This window comes from Chiloscyllium punctatum, chromosome 46 (genome assembly GCF_047496795.1).
Source record: "Chiloscyllium punctatum isolate Juve2018m chromosome 46, sChiPun1.3, whole genome shotgun sequence".
NCBI classification, from domain to species: domain Eukaryota; kingdom Metazoa; phylum Chordata; class Chondrichthyes; order Orectolobiformes; family Hemiscylliidae; genus Chiloscyllium; species Chiloscyllium punctatum.
In genome coordinates this window covers 38997679-39025114 of record NC_092784.1, presented here as the reverse complement: position 1 = coordinate 39025114, position 27436 = coordinate 38997679, and the positions used below count along the sequence as shown (strand labels likewise).

At 45.2% G+C, this 27436-nt stretch overlaps 1 protein-coding gene across 9 annotated transcripts in view; it reads left to right on the top strand.

The window, feature by feature from the left end:
• Nucleotides 1-27436, top strand: part of pnpla6 (patatin-like phospholipase domain containing 6) — a 224021-nt gene that overhangs the window by 72997 nt on the left and 123588 nt on the right. For all 9 annotated transcript variants that reach the window (XM_072564052.1, XM_072564051.1, XM_072564054.1 and 6 more), the window contains 5 exons: nt 4087-4246; nt 5571-5651; nt 6006-6134; nt 8544-8624; nt 10244-10379. In XM_072564052.1, the coding sequence (XP_072420153.1) occupies nt 4087-4246; nt 5571-5651; nt 6006-6134; nt 8544-8624; nt 10244-10379 (587 nt within the window). The remainder of the gene's footprint in view (nt 1-4086; nt 4247-5570; nt 5652-6005; nt 6135-8543; nt 8625-10243; nt 10380-27436) is intronic.

Sequence of the window (27436 nt, the reverse complement as noted above, 5' to 3'; positions counted from 1 at the left end):
ATCCTTCCTATAGCATCAATACTCTGGAACATGAAACTGCCATTCCTGTCCATCCCTGAGCCATGTCTCTGTAATAGCTATGATATCCTAGTCCCATGCTCCTAACTATGCTCTGTGGTTATCTGCGTTACCTGGTAGGCCTTTCACATTGAAATAAATGCAGATTAATTAATCAGTCAGTGGTTTAGGCGGCACGGTGGCTCAGTGGTTAGCACTGCTGCCTCACAGCATGAGGATCCCAGGTTCGATTCAAGCCCCTGGCGACTGTCTGTGTGAGTTTGCACATTCTCCCTGTGTCTGCATGGGTTTCCTCCGGGTGCTCTGGTTTCCCCTCTCAGTCCGAAGATGTGCAGGTCAGGTGAATTGGCCATGCTATATTACCCACAGTGTTAGGTGCATTAGTCAGAGGGAAATAGGTCTGGGTGGGTTACTCTTCGGAGGGTCGGTGTGGACTGGTTGGGCTGAAGGGCCTGTTTCCACACTGTAGAGAATCTAATCTAATCTACCTTAATCTCTGCTTTGCTCCTGTGTGCCTTGACTATTTGACCACCTCCCTTTCCCAATTGCGCCAGCCTCAGACCCCTTAATTCCCCATCCCTATCCCTCTACTAGCTTAACTCTTCCCCAGTGGCTCTAGCAAATCTTCCTCCCTGTATATCAGTCTCCTTCCAATTCAGGTGCAATCCGTCCTCCTTAGACAGGTCACTTCTACCTCAGAAGAGACTCCAATGATCCAAAAATTCTTCTCCCCTGCACTAGCTCCTCAGCCATGCATTCATCTGCTTTATCCTCCCATTCCTACCCTCACTAGCTCATAGCACTGGGAGTAATCCAGGTATTACTTCTCTTGAGGATCTCTTTTTTTAAAATTTCTGCATAATTTCCTATATTCTCTGCGCAGAATCTCGTCCTTTTCTCTTCCTATGTTGTTGGTTCCAATGTATTCAATGACCTGCAGATGGTCCCTTTCCCCTTTGAGAATGTTCTGCGCACTCTGCCTCGGCGTTATTGTTCAGTAACTTCTGAGACAGTGTTCTCCCACCTGGTTATTAACACTATCTGGGTCTGTCTCACCAAGGCGACCTGAACCGGGGGATAGGGGCTGGGTTACGAGTAGACCAGTTCCTCAGCAAAGTGGAGATCCTTGGGGATTACTGGTATCGTTCAAGGGGCTGGAGGGGGTTACTTACAGATCGTTTACAACCTCATTTAGAAGCAAGGTAGAATTGATGGGGCATGTTTGATTTTTGCTTAAAAAGAGGGGTGGTGTGGTGGCTCAGTGGTGAGCACTGCTGCCACGCAACGCCAGGGACCCGGGTTCGATTCCAGCCTCGGGTGACTGTCTGTGTGGAGTTTGTACATTCTCCCTGTGTCTACATGGGTTCCCTCCGGGTGCTCCGGTTTCCTCCCACAGTCCAAAGATGTGCAGGTCAGGTGAATTGGCCATGCTAAATTGCCCATAGTGTTAGGTGCATTAGTCAGAGGGAAATGTAGAGTAATAGGGGAATGGGTCTGGGTGGGATAGTCTTCAGAGGGTCGGTGTGGACCTGCTGGGCTGAAGGGCCTGTTTCCACACTATAAGGATTCTATGATTCTCTAAGACGTCCTTGATTCTGGCTCCAGGGAGGCAACACATCATTCTGACATCTCTTTATTGGCCACAGAAATGTCTGGCTGTGCCTCTGACTAGCCAGTCCCCTATCCCAATTGATCTCTGGGAATCTTGCGTACCCCTTGTTTACAGTTGAGCCAGTCTCCGAAATCTGGCTGTCAATGCTACATTCCCCTGAGAGGCCATCACCAAAACAGCATACTTGTTTGAGATGAAGGGTAGCCACAGGAGCTCCTGCACTACCTACCTCCCCCTCTTACCTTCCCGGGAGTTGGGGGGAGGGGGGGTGGGAGGGGAGGGGGGGGTGGGAGGGGGTGGTGGGTAACCCACCTACCTGACTGTATCTGTGGTTTGTCTATCTTCCTGAAAGTGCCACCCATCACAGCCCCGAGCTCCTGGATATTCCTCATTGCCTCGAGCTGCTGCTCCAACCTGCCCATGCGATGCAATAGGATTTGTAACCAATCATACTTCCTGCAGTCATAATCATCAGTAACAGTAATCTCTCACATTCGACAGAAAGAGCAAATCACTCACTAAAAACTATCTCTGCACCTTAACAACCTACTGACTCAGAATATAGCACAGCCTTACTGCGGTTAAAAAAAAACCACTGCTCCAGGCTAACTTAATACCTATGTTTTATATTTTTAAAAACAATTTAATCTAGAGACAGATCTGAATAAATATATTTTAAAAAGCCCTACTCACCTTAAAGATTTCCAAACAGTGTATGATTAGATTGAATAAACTGCTAAGCTGTTGCCCTGCTGTGAGGAACTCCCCATATTGAGATTCTCCAAGGTCAGCTGTGAAGTTTGCTCTTTCTTTATTTTTCTTAGACAGAGCTCCATGCCCAGAGATATTTGAAACGAACAGCAGAGGCAGTTGTCTGTGAAAGTTCACTGCTTGGTCAGACAGCTGTGCAGGTTCACTGATGCTTTTTTTTCACCTCCGACGTGGTCCCTGCTCCCTCTCCTGTTTTAAATTACCTTGCTTTGATCTTTCTCCAAAACAGCTTACAAAACAGTAATTACTGCTCCACAAAATCGAGGAAATCAGCTCCAACACAGGGAAAGAAAAATCCTCAAAAAAGAAGCAGCTCTCTCAGCCATGATTTTCTCTCGTCCTCCGTCTTGGATTACCCAGAATCTACGGCGTTACCTGTCTGTTAACCATCACAATCCACATTAGTATATCATCCTCAATCCCATGTGCATGTTTCAAACAATTATCTCTTATGTGGCACTTTTTAATCACTGGAGCTGAAAGGGGTTCCAGCAATTCCAATGAGTTCAACCTTTCTTCATAAGACAAGCCCCTTCGTTACAGGAACCAGTCAAGTGAACTTGTGTCATGCAGCTTTATTTCAGTTTTCTGAAGGAAATTTGATTCACTCCACCTATCCCAGCAGATTCAGTGGTGTAAATGTAAATATTCTTGCAGTTAATTATACTCTAATTGTACCATTTGAGGCATGTTGATATGCAGGCTATGCTGTGCAAAACATAGTTCACTGGAATCTAAGGATGATTGTAACCCAGGACCCCTCTGAGTGAGGAAAGGGACATTGAAACGGGGTTCAAGTAGGTCAGCCCAGTTGAAGAGCTTTTTAGCTTTCTTTGCAGTAAAGATTGGCATGGTGACTCTATGGTTCGCACGGCTACCTCGCAGCGCCAGCGATATGGGTTCAATTCTAGCCTCGGATGATTGTGTTTGTGTGGAGTTTGCATATTCTCCCCGTGTCTACATGGGTTCCCTCCGGGCGCTCCAGTTTCCTCCCACCATCCAAAGATGTGCAGGTTAGGTGGATTGGCTATGTTGAATTACCCATGGTGTTCAGGGGTGTATAGATTAGGTGCATTAGTCAGGGGAAATGTAGAGTAATAGGGGAGGGGAATGGGTCTGGGTGGGTAACTCTTTGGAGGATCATGTGATCTGTTTGCACACTGGAGGCATTGTATGATTCTGTGGGCTGAAACCAGCACAGGTTCACTTCAGCAGCGTTTCTGACTGGAAGGGAAGAGGTTCTCAAGAACATAATGGATTTTGAGGGAACTGGCAATTCTCCAGGAAGCAAACAAATAGAGAAAGTGAGAGGGAGAGGGAGAGAGAGAGAACCCCAGAAGTTTAGCCCAGAGCTTTAATACACACCTAATGTATGTTGATGCTTTTTTTTCTAAGCATCCTGGTCAGAGATGTTATTACAGAACTTTGGAGCAGGTGGGACTTGAACATGGGCCTCCAGATTCGGGGACGGGACACTACCACTATGCCACAAGCGAGTCTCTTTAATGTGTACCCATATCTACATTTCCAATATGCACCCAAACATATCTTTTTTTTGTCACTTGAGCAACATGTTAACTATTCAGATTGCACTCATTCATTGAAACCCTGAAAATCTAATAACTGCCAAAATACAGGGTCCGATAGGGTCAGTATCTAATGTTGATATTTCTTGCCCCCTGTAGAGTTCTTGGCCATTTTGAGAAGCCTCTGTTTCTGGAGCTGTGTAAACACATGGTCTTCCAGCAGTTCCAACAGGGGGAGTACGTCTTCCGACTGGGTCAGGCAGACAACAGCATCTACGTGGTACAAGATGGCAAGCTGGAGCTCAGCCTGATGGGAACTGTAAGTTTGGCCTAGAGAAAGACACACAAGTGGCTGCTCACTATTTTCTGTCAGGTATTAGCTCAACTGATTTTTAATGTAGTAAATTTTAAAGGAGCTCATTGATTCAAAGCAAACAGAATATCCTTTATACTGAATTGTACTAACACTGCAATGTTATAATGATTGGACAGCTCCTTTTAGAAATGTGCTTGCTGTGCTCTTGATTCTGGTCCTAACTGGGGACACTAGGAGTTCTGTCAGGAAGGTACTCACCTCCTGCTGCCTTAAATCTTGTGCACCAACTCCAAGTCACAGATCAAGCAGATGATGGAATGTTCTCCACTTGCCTGCATGGGTGCAGCTTCAATTACACTCGAAGCTCAACACCATCCAAGAGAAAGCAGCTTGATGAATGGGAAAGGCGAGGGGTGATGTGGGGGTTTCCGCAGGGGAGGGGGGGGCTGGTTGAATCTAGGTGTGTCAGAGTGGATGAAACGGGCCATTAAAACAGTAAAAAGGGAATGCGTTGAAGTGGTTAGTGGGGAGTTCATGCACAGGACTGTATAGGAACAGCAGAGTTTCTTAATAGAGGTTGGGAAAGTAGAGAGTTTTAATGTTTCCATGGGATGGCCAGCATTCATCGCCTGTCCTCAGTTGCCTCGAACTGAGTGGTTTGCCCAAACTATTTCAGAGCGCAGTAAGAATCAGCCACATTCCTCTGGGTCTGGTGTCACATCCCGGCCAAACTGAGTCCAAGCAGCAGATTGAGCCTTTCAACAACTATTGATGGTCACCATACACTAGCTTCATAATGCAAGATTTAGTAATAGAGTTTAAGTTCTAGCAACTGGCATAACTTAAACCATTTAACCAGACCATTAATCTGGGTCTGTGGGCTAACAGGATGTTGCATTACCAGAACACCATTGTCTCCTCAGTATACTGGTGAAGTCTTGAATAAATATCCCATTTCTGTCATAGAACAATCTCTAATGGCCTCTGTCTACATCACTGAGACATATGTAACGCACCTTTTTAAAGAGGGAATGTTTATTTGTAAGATACACTCAGCTGCAATACAGAACCTTTTTGTAATCCAGAGGCCTGTCTTTCTGCACAAGGTAGCATTCAAATATGAAGAAAGGTTTCGTTTTTGCAGGAGATAAATCCTGGCATTATTGTTAAATTTTATTTTTCTTATGACCTTGGGGGCAAGGATATGATATTGAAGGTGTTTGTAAAGGTTTATCATTGTGTGGGGTGTGACTGTAGAACAGGATTCTCAGCCTCTCGCAGTCCTAGAACCATGCAGATATTTTTTGTTGTTTGTATTTTTCTGCAGGATGGAAAGGAGTGTGTTGTGAAGGAGATTTTCCCTGGTGATAGTGTGCATAGTTTGCTGAGCATTCTTGATGTTATAACGGTAAGTGAGTGCGTTTCAGCATGATGTTTTGATTGGCAGTTCCTCCCCACTCGCTGCACTTGCTCATTCACTGTTTGTAAATATCATTGCCTCAAATCCTCAAACTTTGAAAACCTCGCACATCTACTGAAATCCATTGATAAATTCAAATACACTCTCAAATAATTGTGGCTATTAGCTCCAGTTTCTGGGAGTTTACGTTTTACCCAGTGTCTGGGTTTGTTCTAATGACTTTGTGATCCACACTCAGATTTGCAGTTTGAGTGGAAATACTTGCAGGCATTGTCTGTGGGAGTGCCGTGTGTTCTTGAATGAGGGATGGAAATAATTCTGGGTGCTTTTGAATTCTGCCAGGGTCACCAACGACCGTACAAGACGGTATCGGCTCGAGCAGCTGAAGAATCGACTGTGCTTTGTTTACCAGTGGAGGCATTTCAGACAATATTTGAGAAGTATCCTGAAAGCCTGGTCAGAGTAGTACAGGTGAGAGCTTTGGCTGAGCAAACGTTTATTCCTTTTCTGCAAAAATAAATGTGTGTATGCCCTCACTGAACATGATTAACGTCTATAGGGAATGCTGAGGCCAGTTGTTTTGGAGTAGGGAGCTTATGTTTCGGACTCTTCTAGAAACCAAGCATGTGCTCCTTAATCCTGAACTTAACAGGTACTGGACTTGGCAATAATATTGTTGCAAAGTTAGGAAAATTAAAACTGCTTCCCTGAATCCAAGTCCTATACACATACATATATAATATGTGTTGTGTTTTCTACAAATTCTGTTTGATTCAATCTGGTAAACTTTAAGGTGTATTTCATGGAATTGAGAAAATGATGGTCAAAGCTTTGGAAGACAGGTAGGGGTAGGAAAGTAGGAACAATGAGGGTTTAGGGCATGAATTCCATTAGGTAGGTATGTTGATTGCTTTGCACTGAATGGGGAGGTAGGATCCATTTTGGTCTGAACTATTCACAAAATTTATGAACAACTTGGATGATGGGATAGAAAGCCACATGTCTAAATTTGCTGATGACACAAAGGCAGGCAATGTTGGTTAGCAGTGTAGACAGAAGCAAATGATAATGAAATTACGTGGAGACCTTGATAGATGGAGACACTGAGCAAAGATGCAGTCATCTACTTTGGAAATGAAAAGGATAGAACAAAATACTTTCTAAATGGTGAAAAACTATAAACAGCAGAGGTATGTAGATCATTAAACTGTTGTGAACAGATGCAGAAGTAAACAAACACAGATGTTGCTGGAAAAGCTCAGCAGGTTTGGCAGCATCTGAGATAAATAAACCAAGGTTCGTCGAATGTGGGTCTTGTATCATAGAGTGTGGAGCAGGCAATTCAACCTACTGATGCTCCAAAGAGCATTCCAACCCCCCCCAACTCAATCCTTCTAACCTTGCATTTACCATGGCTAATCCACATAGTCTGCACATCCCTGTATACTATGGGCAATTTTCCAATGCCACGCCACCGACCTGCACATCCTTGGACTGTGGGAGGAAACAGGGACACAGGGAGAAGATGCAAACTCCACGCAGACTGTCACACCCAATGGTGGATTCAAAGCTGGGTCCATGGCACTATGAGGCAGCAATGCTAACCACTGACCCACCTAGAGGCTTAGCAGTAAGCTTCAGATCTTACAGTACCCTGGTCAGGTTGTATCTGGAGAATTAAGAATCTTCCATAAACAAACTAGGATTGTGTTCCCCTGGACTTCACTCAAAATATTGAAGCTATTAAGGGGAACAGAGGAGGAAGATGGAAAGCAATCTATTTTTGCTGTTTGGATGGGTCTCAGGCTAAGGGAGGATAGTCTTTCAGAAGTGAAGTTTAAAATTGTTTGAGATTAGTAGAACCTTGGAATTATTCTGCAGACAGCAATTGGTGAAAGATCAAGTGTTATTTGTAAGGTTTTGGTTATTCCAAAGGGTATGGGGCTTTGGCTGATAAATGGAGTTAGATTGCAGAAAGCCCATCAATATTGGAACAGGCTTGAAACGCTGAAGGCATCAGACCATTTTGATAGGAAAGATGCTTAGATTCACTGTATTGAAATGAGCTATTTCACTTTCATTGAGCAGTATGGTAGGTTCTTCATTGCCTGTCTAATTTATCAGATTGAATAAGTTGAATTGAAGTTTCTCAACCAGATTAGAAGAGTGTCCTTTTAATGATTCCTATACGGTTGCATTGTTTCTTGCCTATTACCGGAGTGCCTGTTTGGAATAGTTATGGGCCAATATGTGTGTTACTGAAATATTGACTCTTGCTTTAACACACAGAAATAAGAAGGCAGCAAAAGTGAGGTCTGAAAGTCCCTGGAACACATTGTGTGCCTTTGATCTGCACCTCTGATTTTATCAGGATACAGTGTGATGGCCACAGCAACCACTTGCACAGCCACATCCTTTGCTTTTTTTTCACACATTTGAGATCAATCAGGAGCAACATCTGAGCCATATTACAACAAAATGAAACTAAGTATAGCTGAAAATCAACATAGTGTCTAACAGTATGCAGGATTTTGCAATTGGACTGTATTTGCGAGATAATCCCGAGTGTGTAAAGAATTACACTGATTGCTAATTGAGGGTTGTCATTTGGGTTGAGTGTGGCACACTTGCATGTATTGGAAGCTACATGGTACAAAGCATGGGGCCCTGTTTGCACACAGAAAGAGGTCTTTGCACTCTCTAGGCCTGTTTGAACTCAACAAAAAGGTGACAGGCATTAATTGAGTGCAAGACAAAGGGCTTTGACTACAAGTTTTCTTGCAGCAAAGTTCCAGTTTCATACTACCGAATGTGTTCTATGATGGTTACTTAAACCAAAGGCACCCACTCACTGCTGAATTATTTTTATATCTTTCCCAGATTATCATGGTCCGGCTACAGAGAGTGACATTCGTGGCTCTGCATAACTACCTTGGCCTGACCAATGAGCTCTTCAATCAGGTGACTGTTTCATCATTATCTCTGTTCGAGAACCTGTAGTTAGATGCCTGCAGTTTCTCCAGGAGTTCTCTCGATCTCCTGTTGTGACCTTGTCAGAACCCCTGGTGCAAAAATGCCATCCCTGATTCTTTGCACTTTTACGTTAGAGTTCAAAGTTTCCCCTGCCCACAGGAAACTCAGCTGCTGAAAGGAAATCTTACAGCTCCTTTTGTTGAGTGAAAGTAAGCTTCACCTGATTACACGATTCAAAGGGCCAAGATTCCTTCTGCAGCATAATGCAGATGGGATGGCAGTTCCAGTCATGCTGCTGGGCATGTGGAATGCCCAGCAACAATATGTGGAATCGGGGGGGTGGGCGCATGGGGCACGTAAGCAGAGTGCTGTCTGTTCTGGCAGCGCCAGTGTGATTGCAGCATACCTCCTACAGCGTTCCACTGCAAAGTTGCATTGGATCTGCGAATTTTGTTCACTTAGCAAAATTGATTTATACCCAAATGTGTCAAAGTTGCACAGCACTTAAATTGTCCATCCTAGCCCACCCTGTGCACAGGGTCTGGCATTAACCTTCAGTCAAAAGTGGTGTCAAACAGGTTGAGGAGTGAGTAGGGCATCTTGTAGACTGTTGGCAGTGAGAGAAGAGTGGAAGATGCTATTGGGAAGCAGTAACAGTTACATTTGCCAGCATTACACAATAGGATTTCAAACTTCTGCATGTAGAGAGCTGAGGTTTCTGTCATCTCTGTTCCTCTTGATGAGCTCCTGAATGAAAGCTCTGTTCTGACCCACAGTGAATACAAAGTTCTGAAGGACTGTCTCTGAAGATGTGGAATGGCTGATTTGCGTGGGGTGGAGTTTGAGAGGGGTGGTGGGTGGTATTCTGCAAGCTGATGGTTAGAGGTTTTCCAGGAGTTATTCAGGTGAGAGGAAGCAGCCCCTGTTCTGTCCTCAGTGAAAATGAAGGCAGTTGGCATGTCTCTTTCTCTTTCTCTGTGAACTGCTTCCCACTCGGTCGTTAACTTTCTGTACCTGGATGTCCACTTGCTTCTGGGCATTTGTTTTTATATGTTTGTGAGTACTCCTCATCCAGGAGGGTTGATGTAAAATCATTTTGTTCAGAAGTGAATTGTAATGGATGGAGATAGACTGATAGAAAATGGCTTGTCATGATGGTGAGTGGTTGAGTTCAGCATCCATGTTAACAAAGGAAATAATCCTCCACCTCCTTACATTTCAGGAACTTGATGACTAGCACAACAGTAATCTCCCAAATTGCTGATGAGATAATGACCTGATAAGACATTAGAGTGTGACTACTCTCTGACAGCCCATTTAGTGATAAGCACCAATGTCCCAGGATATGTTTCCACTCTGTGGAAGAACTGGGCTTCATCTGGAGAGCAGCAACTAGTAGATTCCTACGTGGGAATGTGAACAATATGGGCAGTTAGTGATTGCAAATTCTACTCCAGGCACCCTTTCCTTTGGAGCGTGATCACCCAAGGGTGTGACATGGCAGGTCTAATTTAATAACTTGGTGACTGGCCTACAAACAGCCTGTATGTGTAAAAGGATTTGCTTCTCTAACACTGATGGTGAGCATGTCCTTTGTTTAATGTCAGGAGAGCCAGCCATCGCGCCTGATTCCCCAACCAATCTGTACCACTCGGACCAGCCCTGTGCGACACCGTCGCTTCATCAGTGTGTCAGTAGCTGAAGATCAGAAGGATACAGCTGGGAAGATGGTTCTTGACCCAGGTAGAGTGGATGTTGGTTCAAAACAGCAACAGTTGTATTGTTGTGATTATTGATTATTATTGTGTGGGCAAGCTGTTTGAATCACTTGATTTTGCCAATGTTGGGGGTGGTTTCCTGGTTATGATGCTATTATATTAATCCAGATAGCATAGTGGTCATGGATTCAAGCCCCACCACAACAGTTGGTGCAGTTTAAATTCATTTCGTTTCTTAAAAAGAAAACTCTGGAACTGAAAGTTAGTAGGAGAAAGTGAGGACTGCAGATGCTGGAGATCAGAGCTGGAAATGTGTTGCTGGAAAAGTGCAGCAGGTCAGGCAGCATCCAAGGAACAGGAGAATCGATGTTTCGGGCATAAGCCCTTCTTCAGGAATGAGGAAAGTGTGTCCAGCAGGTTAAGATAAAAGGTAGGGAGGAGGGACTTGAGGGAGGGGTGTTGGAAATGCGATAGGTGGAAGGTGGTCAAGGTGAGGGTGATAGGCCGGAGTGGGGGTGGGGGCGGAGAGGTCAGGAAGAAGATTGCAGGTTAGGAAGGTGGTGCTGAGTTCGAGGGTTGGGACTGAGACAAGGTGGGGGGAGGGGAAATGAGGAAACTGGAGAAATCCGAGTTCATCCCTTGTGGTTGGAGGGTTCCTAGGCGGAAGATGAGGCGCTCTTCCTCCAGCCGTCGTGTTGCAATTGTCGGGCGATGGAGGAGTCCAAGGACCTGCATGTCCTTGGTGGAGTGAGAGGGGGAGTTGAAGTGTTGATCCACGGGGTGGTTGGGTTGGTTGGTCTGGGTGTCTCAGAGGTGTTCTCTGAAACGTTCCGCAAGTAGGCGGCCTGTCTCCCCAATATAGAGGAGGCCACATCTGGTGCAGCGAGTGCAGTAAATGATGTGTGTGGAGGTGCAGGTGAATTTATGGCAGATATGGAAGGATCCCTTGGGGCCTTGGAGGGAAGTAAGGGGGGAGGTGTGGGCGCAAGTTTTGCATTTCTTGCGGTTGCAGGGGAAGGTGCCGGGAGTGGAGGTTGGGTTGGTGGGGGGGTGTGGACCTGACAAGGGAGTCACGGAGGGAGTGGTCTTTTCGGAACGCTGATAGGGGAGGGGAGGGAAATATATCCCTGGTGGTGGGGTCCGTTTGGAGGTGGCGGAAATGACGACAGATGATATGATGTATATGGAGGTTGGTGGGGTGGTAGGTGAGGACCAGTGGGGTTCTGTCCTGGTGGCGATTGGAGGGGCGGGGCTCAAGGGTGGAGGAGCGGGAAGTGGAAGAGATGTGGTGGAGAGCATCGTCGACCATGTCTGGAGGGAAATTGCGGTCTTTGAAGAAGGAGGCCATCTGGGTTGTTCGGTATTGGAACTGGTCCTCCTGGGAGCAGATGCGACGGAGACAAAGGAATTAGGAATACGAGATGCTGTTTTTACAGGGGGCAGGGTGAGAGGAGGTGTAGTCTAGGTAACTGTGGGAGTCGGTCGGTTTATAATAAATGTCCATGTTGATTCGTTCGCCTGAGATAGAAATGTAGAGGTCTAAGAAGGGCAGGGGGGAGTCTGAGACGGTCCAGGTGAATTTGAGGTCGGTGTGGAAAGTATTGGGAAAGTGGATGAACTGTTCAACCTCCTCATGGGAGCACGAGGCAGCACCATTAGTCACCGATGTAGCGGAGGAAAAGGTGGGGGGGTGGTGCCAGTGTAGCTGCGGAAGATGGACTGTTCCACATATCCTACAAAGAGGCAGGCATAGCTGGGGCCCATGCGGGTGTCCATGGCTACTCCTTTGGTTTGGAGGAAGTGGGAGGATTGGAAAGGGAAGTTGTTCAGAGTGAGGACCAGTTCAGTCAGTCGAAGGAGGGTGTCAGTGGAAAGGAAGAAGCGGAGGGCTTTGAGTACCAGGGAAGCGAAAATCATGGAGGAGGTAGAGGGTGTAGGTGGTGTCCCGAACCTAGGTGGGGAGTTCTTGGACAAAGGGGGACAGGACCGTGTCTAGGTACGCAGAGATGAGTTCAGTGGGGCAGGAGCAGGCTGAGACAATGGGTCGGCCGGGGCAGTCAGGTTTGTGGATTTTAGGCAGGAGGTAGAAACGGGCGGTGCGGGGTTGTGGGACTATGAGGTTAGAGGCGGTGGATGGGAGATCCCCTGAGGTGATGAGATTATGGATGGTCTGGGAGATGATGGTTTGGTGGTGGGAGGTGGGATCATGGTCAAGGGGGCAGTAGGAGGACATGTCCGCAAGCTGGCTTTTAGCGTCAGCGGTGTAAAGGTCGGTGCGCCAAACTACTACCGTGCCTCCCTTGTCTCCCCTATCAGCATTCCGAAAAGACCATTCCCTCTGTGACTCCCTTGTCAGGCCCACACCCCCCACCAACCCAACCTCCACTCCCGCCACCTTCCCCTGCAACTGCCCCCCCCTCCCCCCTTACTTCCCTCCAAGGCCCCAAGGGATCCTTCCATATCTGCCACAAATTCACCTGCACCTCCACACACATCATTTACTGCATCCGCTGCACCCGATGTGGCCTCCTCTATATTGGGGAGACAGGCCGTCTACTTGCGGAACGTTTCAGAGAACACCTCTGGGACACCTGGACCAACCAACCCAACCACCCTGTGGCTCAACACTTCAACTCCCCCTCCCACTCCACCAAGGACATGCAGGTCCTTGGACTCCTCCATCGCCACACCATGGCAACATGACAGTTGGAGGGAGAGCGCCTCATCTTCCGCCTAGGAACACTCCAACCACAAGGGATGAACTCAGATTTCTCCAGTTTCCTCATTTCCCCTCCCCCCACCTTGTCTCAGTCCCAACCCTCGAACTCAGCACCGCCTTCCTAACCTGCAATCTTCTTCCTGACCTCCCGACCCCCACCCCGGCCTATCACCCTCATCTTGACCTACTTCCACCTATCGCATTTCCAACGTCCCACCTCCCTACCTTTTATCTTAGCCTGCTTGGCACACCCTCCTCATTCCTGAAGAAGGGCTTATGCCCGAAACGTCGATTCTCCTGCTCCATGGATGCTGCCTGACCTGCTGCGCTTTTCCAGCAACACATTTTCAACTGAAAGTTAGTCTCGGTTATGGTGACCAGAAACGTCTGTCAATTGTTGTCAGGATCCGTCTGTTTAATGAATGTCATCGAGGGAAGGAAGTCTGCCTCCTTATCTGGTCTGGCCTCCATGTGCTTCACTCTTAACTGCCCTCTGAAATAGCTGAGCATGACACCAACCTCAATAGGGAAGGGATAACAAGTTTTGGTCTTTCCAGTGAGGCCCACACTCCATCAAAGAATAAACAAGACTGTGTTTCCCATACTTGTTCAGTCTTTCCATAGATCTATGTTGAACATAAGGTGTAGGTTCTTGAATGCATTGTTACTTCCCCAAACTTATTCCCATCTTTCCCAGGGATCTCAATTTCAATCCTTGTGATCAGGATTTTTGCTGTGTGCAAGTCACTGAAACAAACTAGAGGTACAGTTGTAGCAAGACCTTTTCTCTATTCTCTTATGGGATGAAGATTAGATTAGATTAGATTACTTACAGTGTGGAAACAGGCCCTTCGGCCCAACAAGTCCACACCGCCCCGCCGAAGCGTAACCCACCCATACCCCTACATCTACATCTACATCTACCCCTTACCTCACACTACGGGCAATTTAGCATGGCCAATTCACCTTACCTGCACATCTTTGGACTGTGGGAGGAAACCGGAGCACCCAGAGGAAACCCACGCAGACACTGGGAGGACGTGCAAACTCCACACAGACAGTCGCCTGAGGTGGGAAATGAACCCGGGTCTCTGGCGCTGTGAGGCAGCAGTGCTAACCACTGAGCCACCGTGCCACCCACAGATGTCATCAGCTGGAATAGTCTTCATTGCCTGTCACTGGTTGCCCTTGAGATGATGACAGCAAGCTGCCTACTTGAAGTGCTGCATTCAGAGTCCTTTCTCTGTTTCTACACTCTCATCTTCCTTGCAATGAAGGCAAGGCCAGCGTTCCATTTGCCTTTTTAAATGCTTCCTGTTTCATTTATGCTGATGCACAGCTTCCCATATTGTAGCATTCTTCCTCCTTCTAATTAATTTGCTTTTGTAGTCTTAACAACCAAGTAGGCAGCTTCATGGGATGGCACTGCGGCTCAGTGGTTAGCACTGCTGCCTCACAGCGCCAAGGACTCTGGTTCAATTCTAGCATCAAGCAACTGTCTGTATGGAGTTTGCATATTCTTCCCATGTCTGTGTGGGTTTCCTCCGGGTGCTCTGGTTTCTTCCCACAGTCCAGAGATGTGCAGGTTAGGTGAATTGGCTGTGCTGAATTGTCCATAGTATTCCGGGATGTGTAGGTTAGGTGCATTAGTCAGGGGAAGTGTAGAGTAATAGGGGAAATGAGTCTGGGTGGGATACTCTTCAGAGAATTGGTGTGGACCTGTTGGGCTGAAGGGCCTGTTTCCACATTGTAGGGATTCTTTGAAATTCTATGTTTCCCCATATTATACTCCATTTTTACCTGCTCACTTAATCTGCCTATAACCATCTGTGTCCACCTCACAACTTGCTTTCCCACTTCGTATCTTCAGCAAGTCTGACTAGAATGTACTCAACTGTATTTTTTCCATGTCATCACTTGTGACTGAATAGTTGAGGCACCAGCACTTTAGATGCATATATTTAAGGAGACTGTTACTTCCCACGAGTTGGTTCGAAAACACTGCATCTGAAGTATAGAAGCAGTATTGTTAGACGAAGGGGATTATCATTCTCATTTGCCTAATTATTGTGACATTCACAGTGCCAAGGAGTATTTGCATCAACAGTCCCATTTATAGAATTTCTTTCCCTATATTTGCATAGCCTTCTATTACTGCACAGTCAGGCTGGTTGTTTGGAGCTCAGCAGGAGTATTCTAACCCCTATTTATTTGATGCTAGACACGCTTTGGCTGTAATTACTGCATTTATGTGCTTTTCAGATTTTTAGCTGGAATAGATTTATGGCTGACTAATAAGTCGGAAAATAACTATATTTGCACACAAGTGAGCGGCACCTTTTCAGTGTCTTCAGTGCACTGGCTTTTTCAGGCAACAGATGGAGTTTTATTTGACAGGTTAACTTGTGGAGAGCATGCAATTCTTTTCTTCCACGGTTTTCATGACACTCATTTAATGATGTTAATGATCTAGAGATGAAGCATCGGTAAGTTTGCAGACAACATGAAAATTGATAATGTCATAAATCACAAGGTGAAAAACCTTCAGCTACAGAATGATATAGGTGGGCTGGTCTGACGGGCCAAACAGTGACAAAAGAAATTTAATCCTGAAAAGTGTATGGTGTTGCATTTTGGGAGGTTACACAAGGCAGGAGAGTACTTGATGAAATGGTAGGACCCTGGGAAGTATGGAAGATCAGAGGGAACTTGGTGTGCAGGAAGGCTGCAGGACAGAAGGATAAAGTGGTTAAGAAGGAATATGGGATGTTTGTTTTTAAGTTGGAACATTGAATACAAGAGCAAGGGGATTATGATGGAGTTGAAGATAGCATTAGTTAGACCACAGCTGGAGTATTGTGTGCAGTTCAGGCCACCACACCATGGAAAGGATGTGATTGTACTGAAGGAAGGGTGGCAGAGGAGATTCACCAGGATATTGCCAGGACCGTACAGCTATGAAGAGTGACTGGATAGGCTAAGGGGGTACCTGATTGAGGGGCATAGTTAGGATAACAAAGGGAGAAACATTGAGACAAGTAAAGGATTCAGTAACCAGAGGGTATAAATTTAAGGTAAGGAGCAGAAGATTTTGAGAGGATTTGAGGAAATTAATTTTTTACCAGAGAGTGGTGGGTTTCTGGAACTCTCTGCTAGAAAGGGTGGTCAAAACCATAACCTTCAAGACATCAAAGTATTTAGATGAACTGTTAAAATGCTCATGTAAGGCCATGGACCAAGTGCTAGGAAGTACGATGAGAATACTTGGATGTTTGATGACCGGCTTGGACACAATGAGCTGAAAAGCCTTTCTTCCATGCTGTACTATGTCCAACTGTAGCTACCTAATACAACAATAAGGAGCACTGGTTCAGTCACGGCTGGCAGGATGTTCTGAGCATTGTACTTTGGAAATAATGTGAAGGTGTAAGAAAAGGTGCAGCAAGATTCCCAAGAAGAGTTTAAGGGATGAAGAACAATAGTTATATGGATAGATTGGAGAAGTTGGGACTGTTCATTCGTGACAAGCAGTTTGAGAGGAGGCTTGATTGAGCTGTTTCCATTGATGGGAGGAGACAGAATGAGAGGATTGGATTTAAGGTAACTGGCATAAGAAGCAACAGAGCTGGAGGAACATTTTCACACACTGAATGATTCAGATCTGGAGTGCATTGGCTCTGTGCGCGGTGGGGGCAGGTTCAGTGGAGGTATTCGAGAGGGAATTGGATTATTTTCTGAAAATGAGTAATATGCAGTGCTACAGAAAGACTTGAGAAGAACAGCCCTAAGTAAATCACTGCCACGGAGAGCACCAATGAAATACACAACAAATTGATCTCCTTCCCTGCTGTAACAATTCTACAATTCTGTGGTAGCCTCCCCCCCCCCCCCCCCCCCCCCCCCCTCCCCTCCATGGCATTGCTCATAGTTAAGCTCGGATGGAAGCTCTTTGTGAGACTTGGCTTCTGTCTTAACCTCTTACTGTCTTGAAATTCATCCTTGTTCACCTCCTTCTTCATTTATGAAGACCAAGAGTCCACAGACCTGCTTCTCTCTTTGCCTCTTGTTCCCTCATGGACTTTAACTGGTTTTGAGATGAGAACCACAAACTAAATCTAGTGCGACTTAACTCAGACTCGAGTCCCTTAGTTTCACTACCATTCTCAGCAAAACTGTCTTCAGTCCTATTCCATCAGTTGTGACCAACACTCGCGGCTGTGAATCACATGACACAGTTAAAAATCCCATGATACCAGTTATCTGACAAAGGGGCAGCATTCCAAAAGCTTGTATTTTCACATCAACCTGTTGGATTATAACCTGGTGTCATGTGAGTTTTAACTTTGTCCACCCCAGCCCAACAATGGCATCTCCACATCGTGAATCAGAAGGTTCAGGTCCCACTCTAAGTCATTAGCAGAACAGTCTAGTGCAGTATTGAGGGAGTGGTTTGCTATCTGAGATGCTATCTTCCTGATGCGATGCTAAACTGTGACCCTGTGTATCACCCCAAGTAAATCTGTTGTATCCTGGTACACCTCTGTCATGCATTCCTGAAGGCCCCTTTCCTACCTACCCCACCTTCTCCAGCTGAACTTTCTCGCTAAAATCCCTCATCCCTGGAGCCATTCTAGTAAATCTCCTGTGCACCCTCTCAGGGAGCCTAAACCCTTCCTAAATTGGAGTGACAAAAGCTGGCTGCATTCCTCTGGTTGTGATTCACCAGAGCTATACAAAGGTTCAGCATAGCTTTCCTGCTTTTGTACTCAATAGCCTATTTGTGAATAGTGAATGAATTTATGTAGTTTGTTACCCCTTCTCTCATCACCTTGTGCTACCTTTAAAGATTAACGTAGTTACTCCAAGGTCCTTCTGTCTCCCCATACTCTTCAGAATTACGCCTTTCATCCACAATTGCCTGCACTTTTGCTCGTGCTCTCTCACTCTCACTACTGCCAAAATGCAGAATTTCCAATAAATTCCATATGCTACTTGTCTGCCCTTTCCCTTGGAGCATCCGTATCTGGTTGCAGTCAGTTTGTACCATCCTCACTGCGTACCATAGCTTCAAGTTTGTAACATCAGCAACTTCTGACATTTTAAGCTGTATTCCAATATCAAGTTCAAGATGCATCTATATCAGAAAAAGCAGTAGTCCCGGCACTGACCTTTGGGAAACACCACTCACTACTCAGTCTGACAGTTAACCATTTTACAATCAAATCATGTTTTCTATTTTTTTTAATCATTGACATTGATCCTTCTTTTTCTTGAGACTCAGTTTTGTTAACTAGTCTTTGTGTGGCGCATAGTCAAAAGCTTTCCTCAAATCTAAATGGACATCTTGTTACGTTTCGTCCTCCAACTTTGTGTTAAATTAATCAAACACAAATTATGCTGGTTCTCCTTAACTAACTCAAACTTTTAATGCTTGTTGATTTTTGTTTTGTCTGATTATTGATTCTAAGAGCTTACCCAATACAGATGTCAGACTGTTATGCCAAAGTCAGATTGTCTTGAAACATTTAGTCTTCCCTCCTCAGATACTGCCAGACTTGCTGAGTTTCTACAACATTTTCTCCCTTTATTTCAGATTTTCAGCGTCTGCAGTATTTTACTTTTATTTGATGTCAAATTGACCCACCCGTAGTTACTAGTTGCACCATTCGTTTAGTCAGAGGTGCTATGTATGCCACTTTCCAATCCTCTGGCAGCTCCCTTGGATCGTGGGAGGATTGAAAGGTTTTTGCAAGTCAGTCTGCTATCACCCTTGATCACCTTGGATTGTAAGCCTATGATTAGTCCTGCTCCATTAAGCATATATTGCCACCTTATGTCTGGTTCGGTCTTGTAGAATTCCCATCACATGCATCTTTCACCCTCATTTTTTAATTTGTTTCCTCATATTCTTTATTTCCTTTCCTAGACAAGGAGCCTTTGGTTGCCTGCCCTTGGTTGGAATATGCTAGGCCTGTACCCAGAACATCTCTTCCTTAAAAATTAAACTAATGTTCTGTTGCAAACTGCCCAATGGTCTGACTTCACGCTGGCTCGATCCACCACTAAAGTTGGGACCTTGCGGTTCATAAGTTTTCTCTTACCCTATTGACTCTTGGCCCACATTCCCCCCCCCGCCCCCCCCCCCCCCCCCCACACACACACGCACACACTCACACACACACACACACACACACACACACACACACACACACACACACATACACACACACACACTTACATTTGTCATCATGAGATTCAGCAGTGTCTCCTTCCTAATTGAACTTCAAAACATGCTGATCAGGGAGGTTCCCAGTACACATTTCAGAAATCCCCCCAGTTAGTTTCCCATTACTCAACCATTGTCCCAGTCAATATTGAAGTATTTTTAGTCTCACAGTTTTGGGATTCCGTAGTTTTTGCCCATCACTATGGTTTCTCTTCAATTTGTTCCTTCACTATTTGGAGACAATAGAATGCCCCCAGTAAACTATTACACTCTTTACGATTCTCAAATTTAACCAAATAGATTCTGTGCTTGATCTGTCAGGGGCATCCTCTCTTTTCAAAGATCTTTCCTCATCAGTGCTGCCATCCCACCCAGAGTACTGCTTGATCACAGAATAAAGGACACTTTGGCACAGCCATTGTATGGCCGGTGGAGGGTTCTGCCAGGTCCGAGAGAGTGGACTGGAGTTGTTGCCAAAACTGAAAGACAGGAGAGAGGTGAGGGAATGTTACACACACACACGCAAACACTCCACATTTAACCATGTTTATTTTCGTGCCACTGCATGATATCTTGTGAAAAAGAGTCATATTGGATTGGAAACATTAACTTTGTTTCTCTCAGTACAGATGATGCCTGAGTTTCTCCAGAATCTTATATTACATTCCATGTGGTTATTTATGTTTTTCACCATTGGAATCCTTGCATGTCTCTTATTCTGTTCCTATCTGGCCTGGTAGTGCTTTCCTATCCAATACCATCTAACAAGCTGACTCCTTTCAGCACCTTACTCCTCTTTTCTTATACATACTGGTGCCCACCCAATTTAGTTTAAACATGCCCAAACCACACAAGTGGGGATACTCACAAGATCAAAAACAAAAACAGAAATTGCTGGAAAAACTCAACAAGTCCGGCAGCACCTGTATAGAGAAAGCAGAGTTAATGTTTCAGGTCTAGTGAACCTTCTTCAGAACTCCACAGATGCTGCCAGACCTGCTAAGGTTTTTTTTCCTGTGATTTCTCTTATTGGTTTTGTTTCAGATTTCCAGCATCCACCGTTCTTTTGGTTTTTAAGCTCCCAAGATCATTGGTCTAAGTTCCATTGAGATGCAACGTATTCCTTTTGAGTAGGTGCCTTTTGCCCCCAGACTGGCCCCATTGACCCAAGAATGTGAACCCTTCCTCCTGCACTATACTTCACTCCAGGCATGAATTCTCCCTATCTTCCTATTGCTACTTCTGCCAGTACAAGGCACCAAAGGTAATCCAGAGGTTACCACCATCCCTGTGCGACTTCAACTTCCTCCCAGCTTCTTAAAATCTGATCAATGGAGCTCAGTACCTGCCCTTCCAATGTTTCTAGTCCCAGCATGTGCCAGAAGTTTGCCTTGACGTTCTTACCTATGCAGAATATTTTGAGCTCTCTCAATGATATCCTGTACCCTTGAACCAGGAAGCCAACACATGGTGGCTGTTACAGAAATGCCCATCAGTTTCCCGAGCTATCAGGAATCTCCTGTATCAACGGCCTCGCTACTTGTTGCTGTCTGCCGCAGTGAGGTCACTTTGTCACCAGTTGGTGCTATAGCCAAGACTGCCCTCCTTCAGGGTATTGTGTCTGAGCAACCTCCCATTCTGGTTTGATGGTGGCCTCACACACAGAGGCTTCTCGTACTTCCTGCTTCTTCCTAATAGCTACCCATCGACTGTCCTCCACTCTGTCTGCCTGTGGGGTGCACTACTCCTGGAACAGATCCCTTGACTCTCCCTAGTGACTCCACCTGCCCCTCGAATTCTGAACTCGAACTCAAGCAGCTGAAGATCATAACTGGATATGCCACCTCCCAATTCAAGATTGAAAACGCAATCCTTTGATTAAGAAGCACTAAGTGACAGACTGGCATGAATTCTCCTGTAATACTCCTCACTGTTTTCCCATTGATTGGGCAACAAGATTTAATTCAGACTCCATGTCCAATTCTGGGTTTGAGGGCTGGTAAGTGGTAAGGACCTGTGCAGCAGTGGAAAGCTTTGAAATACAGTGACATTTATTTGACATTTCAATTTATTTGAGTTCGCATACTTTGATTAAACTGTAAGTTTTCCTGTGTGAGCTGCAGGGTTTGTGTGATTGTTGTATGATTTTTAACTTAGTCCACCCCAGTCCAATACTCCACATCAGGGTTTGAAATGGTTCAAGGCAGGTGTACAGCTGGTGATTGACCTCTAGGTGTCACTATCCCATTACTTTGATCTCCTGCAAAGGATATGCATTTAACCTTTTTGGCAGCAATTTTTAATGGCTGTCTGTATGTCCATAGAGTCATAGAGATGTACAGCACGGACACAGACCCTTCGACCCAACTCATCCATGCTGACCAGATATCCTAAATTAATCTAGTCCCATTTGCCAGCGCATGTCCCATATCCCTGTAAAACCTTCCTATTAATATACCCCATCCAGATGCCTTTTAAATACTGTAATTGTACCAGCCTGCACCACTTCTTCTAACAGCTCATTCCATACTTACACTACCCTTTGTGTAAAAATGCTGTCCTTTTAGGCCTCTTTTAAATCTTTCCCCTCTCAACCTAAACCTATGCCCTCAAGTTCTGGACTCCACCAACCCAGGGAAGAGATCTTGCCTATCTACCTTATCCATGCCCCTCATGATTTTATAAACCTCTATAAGGTCACCCCTCAGCCTCCAATGTTCCAGGGAAAACAGCCCTAGCCTGTTCAGCCTCTCCCTATAGCTCAAATCCTCCAACCCTAACAACATCCTTGTAGATCTTTTCTGAACCCTTTCAAGTTTCACAATATCTTTCCAATAGGAAGGAGACCAGAATTGCACACAATATTCCAACAGTGGCCTAACCAATGTCCTGTACAGCCGCAACATGACCTCCCAACTCCTGTACTCAATGCGCTAACCTATAAAGGAAACCATACCAAATGCTATCTACCTGAGATTCCACTTTCAAGAAGCTATGAACCTTCCCTCCAAGGTCTCTTGGTTCTGCAACACTCCCCAGGACCTCGCCATTATGTGTTTAAGTCCTGCCCTTTCCAAAATGCAGCACCTCTGGTTTATCTAAATTAAACTCCATCTGCCACTCCTCGATCAAGTTTGTGAGACATGATTTCCCACACACTCAACCATTTGACTATCTGTAATCACTCCTTGCCCATGCAAATATATGTAAATCCTGTCCCTCAGGATTCCCTCCAACAACTTGTCCACCACTGAGGTCAGGCTCACCGGTCTATAGTTCCCTGGCTTGTCCTTACCACCCTTCTTAAACAGTGGCACCACTTTAGCCAACCTCCAGTCTTCCGCCACCTCACCTGTGACTATCGATGATACAAATATCTCAGCAAGAGGCCCAGCAATCACTTCCCTAGCTTCCCGCTATGACTATGACCTGATTAGTTCTTGGGGATTTATCTACTTTTAGGCATTTTGAGACACTTCTCCTCTGTAATGTGGACATTTTTCAAGATGTCACCATCCGTTTCCCCATGTTCTGTATCTTCCATGTCCTTCTCCATAGTAAACACTGATGCAAAATACTTGTTTAGTATCTCCCCCATCTCCTGCGGTTCTGCACAGAGGCAGCCTTGCTGGTCTTTGAGGGGCCCTATTCTCGCCCTAGTTACACTTTTGTCCTTAATGTATTTAAAAAATTCCTTTGGATTTGTCTCAGCCCTATTTGCCAAAATTATCTCATGTCCCCTTTTTGCCCTCCTGATTTCCCTTTTCAGTCTACTCCTACTTCTTTTATATTCTTCTAAGGATTCACTCGATCTATCCTACCTATACCTAACATATGCTTCCTTCTTTTTTCTTCACCAAACCCTCAATTTCTTTAGTCATCCAGCATTCCCTATACCTACGAGCCTTCCCTTTCACCCTGACAGAAATATACTTTCTCTGGATTCTTGTTATCTCATTTCTGAAGGCTTCCCATTTTCCAGCCGTCCCTTTACCTGTGAACATCTGCCCCCAGTCAGCATTTGAAAGTTCTAGCCTAATACCATCAAAAGTGGCCTTTCTCCAATTTAGAACTTCAACTTTTAGATCTAGTCTATCCTTTCCCATCACTATTTTGAAACTAATGGAATTATGGTCACTGGCCCCAAAGTGCTCCCCCACTGACACCTCAGTCACCTGCCCTGCCTTATTTCCCAAGAGTAGGTCAGGTTTTGCACCTTCAGTAGGAGTTACATCACCTGCACATGAATCAGAAAATTTTCTTGTACTCACTTAACAAATTCCTCTCCATCTGGACTCTTAACACTATGGTAGTCCCAGTCTATGTTTGGAAAGTTAAAATCCACTATCATAACAATCCTATTATTCTTACAGATGACTGAGATCTCCTTATAAATTTGTTTCTCAATTTCTCACTGAGTATTGTGGGGCCTACAGTACAATCCCAATAAGGCGATCTTCTCTTTTTTTGTTTCTCGGTTCCAGCCAAGTGACTTTGCTGGACATATTTCCAGGAATAACCTCCCTAAGTGCAGCTGTAATGTTATCCCTTATCAAAAATGCTATTCCCTCTCCTCTCTTGCCCCCATCCTATAGCATTTGTATCCTGGAGCACTAAGCTGCTAGTCCTGTCCATCCCTGAGCTACATCTCTGTAATTGCTATGATATCCCAATCCCATGTTCCTAACCATGCCCTGAGTTCATCTGCCTTCCCTGTTAGGCCTCATCCATTGAAATAAATGCTGTTTAATTTGTCAGTCCTACCTTGTTCTCTGCTTTGTTCCTGTCTGCGCTGTTTGACTTACTCCTTTTCCCAACTGTACCAGTCTCAGACTGATCACTTTCCTCACTATCCCCCTGGGTCCCACCCTCTTCCCCCCCTCCTACCACTTGTTTAAATCCTCCTGAGCAACTCTAGGAGATCTCCCTGCCAGTATATTAGTCCCCTTCCAACTCAGATGCAATCCGTCCTTCTTGTACAGGTCACTTCCACCCCAGAAGAGATTCCAACGATCCAAAAATGTGAACCCTCTCTCCTGCATCTGCACCTCAGCAATGCATTCATCTGCTCTATCCTCCTATTCCTATCCTCACTAGCTCATAGCACCAGGAGTAATCCAGATATTACCACCCCTACAGACCTTGTTTTTAAACTCTTGCCTATGTTCTTCCTTCGGAGTCTCGTCCTTTTCTCTTCCTACATTGTTGGTTCCAATGTGTACAATGACCTGCTGCTGGTCCCTCTCCCCTTTGAGAATATTCTGCACATTTTCAGATGGCCTTGATCCTGGCACCAGGGAGGTAACGCACCATTCTGATTATTCACTGTCAGCTGCCGAAATGTCTGGCTCTGCCTCTGACTAGAGAGTCCCCTATCACAATCAGCCACTTCACCTTACATCCTCTTTGTTACATTTGAGTCAGTCTTGGTAACAGAAATTTGGCTGTTGTTGCCACATTCCCCTAAGGGTCCATCACCCACTACATTTTCCAGAGCAGTATACTTGTTTGAGATGGGAATAGTCACAGGAGACTACCTGCCTCCCTCTCCTAGCTTACCTGGTGGTAACCATCTGCCTGACTGTATCTGTGGCTGTTCTCCCTTTCTATAACTGCCATCCATCACATTCCCTAGGTCCTGTAAATTTAACATTGCCTGTAACTGCCACTTTCTGTGCAAAGTCATAGGATTCGCAGCCAAATGCACTTCCTAAGGCATAATCATCAGTCATTATGTGGAGGTGCGAGCATTGAACAGGGGTGGACAAAGTTAAAAATCACACCACACCAGGTTATAGTCCAACAGGTTTATTTGGAAGCACGAGCTTTCGGAGCTCTGTTACTTGATGAAGGAATATAACCCTGGTGTTACATAATCATCAGTAATGTGGAAACTCTCACTCATTTCCCACATCCCAACACGTAGAGCATCTCACTCCACTAAAGGCCATCTTTGCACCTTAACAATCTACCGCCCAGAAAATAGTCCAGTGGCTCAGTGGTTAGCACTGCAGCCTCACAGCACCAGGGACACAGGTTTGAGTCCATCCTCGGGTGACTGTCTATGTGGAGTTTGCACGTTCCCCCTGTGTCTGCGTGGTTTTCCTCCCACAGTTCAAAGATATGCAGGTTAGGGTGGATTGGCCGTGGGAAGTTATCAATGGTGTTCAGGGATGTGTAGGTTAGGGGCATGAGTTAGAAGTAAATGTAGAGTAATAGGGTCAGGGAATGGGTCTGGATAGTTTACTCTTTGGAGGGTTAGTGTGGACTTATTGGGCCAAATAGCCTGTTTCCACACCGTAGGGAGTCTATGAACCCTTGATCCTCAAGAACCTATCTATCTCAGTCTTAAGTATACTCAATGACCCGGCCTCCACAGCCTTCTGTGGGAATGAATTCCATAGATTCCTCACTCTCTGGCTGAAGAAGTTTCTCCTTACCTCCGTTCTAAAAGGTCTTCCTTTTACTCTAAGGCTGTGCCCTCGGGTCCCAGTCTCTCCTCCCAATGGAAACATCTTCCCACCATCTGCTCTGTCTGGGCCATTCCGTATTCTGTAAGTTTCCATTAGATACCCCCACTCCATCCTTCTAAACTCTATCGAGCATAGACCCAGATTCCTCAAACATTCCTCATATGTTAAACTTTTAATTCCTGAGCTTATTTTTGTGAACTTGCTCTGAACATGCTCCAAGGCCAGTACATGCTTCCTTGAGATATGGGGCCCAAAACTGCACATAATATTCCAAATGTGGTCTGACCAGAGACTGATAGAGCCTCAGAGGTACATCCCTGCTTTCATATTCAAGTCCTCTTGAAATAACTACCATAATTGCATTTGCTTCCCTAACTACTTCCTCAACCTACAGGTTTACCCTGAGAGAATTGTGGACTAGATCTCCCCAAGTCCCTTTGCACTTCAGACTTCTGAATTTTCTCCTGATTTAGAGAATAATCCATGCCCCTTTTCTTCCAACCAAAGTGCATGACCTCACACTTTCCCACATTGTTCTCCTTCTGCCACTTCTTTGGCCACTTTCCTATCCTGTCCGAATCCTCCTGCAGCCTCCCCACCTCCTCAATGCTACCGCACCTCTGGTATCATCTGCAAATTTAGCCAGAATGCCTTCAGTTACTCAGTAGCCTCCTGTGCGACACCTTGTCAAAGACCTTCTTGAAGTCCAGATAGATGACATCCATTGGCTCTCCTTGATCTAACCTGCTTATTACTTCCACTAAGAATTATAGCAGATTTTTCAGGTATGAGCTCCCCTTAATGAAACCATGCTGACTTTGCCCGATTTTACCACACACTTCCAAGAATTCAGAAACCTCATCCTTCACAATGGATTCCAAGATCTTACCCCCGACTGAGGTTAGGCTAATCAGGCTGTAATTTTCTATCAATTGCCTTACTTCCTTTTTAAACAGCAGTGTCACGTTCGCGATTTTCAAGTCCTCTGGAACCCTCCCTGATTCTAGTGATTCCTGAAATCACATCACCAACGCCTCCACCATCCCTTCAGCTATCTTCCTTTAGAACTCTGGAGGGTAGTAATCTGCTATCTTACTTTTGCTTCCAAGTGAATACCCCAACATTTATACAAATAATAATGCATCTGCCTATTCACCCAACCTGTCCAGATTGTGCTGGAGGATCTCTGCATCCTGTCACAGTTCATTCTCCCGTCCAACTTGGTATCATCTGCTAACTTTGAGACGTTACATTTTGTTCCCTCATCCAAATCATTAATATATATTGTGAATAGCTGGGGTCCCAGCACTGATTCCCATGGCACCCCCACTAGTTACTACCTGCCAATTTGAAAAGGATTCTGTATGACCCATTAATTCCTACTCTAAGTTTCCTGTCTGCCAACCAGATTTTCTATCCATCTCAATACACTTGCCCCAATCTCGTGCTTTAATCTCGCACAATAATCTTTTACGCAGGACTTTATTGAACACTTTTTGAAAGTCCGAATATCAGTGATCATGAATGATTTTAATCTGCACATGGATTGGGCAAATCAAATTAACCACAGCAACGTAGAGGAGGAATTCCTGGAGTGTATAAGGGATGGCTTTCTTGATCAACATGTGGATGAACCAACGAGAGAACAGGCTATCTTAGGCTGG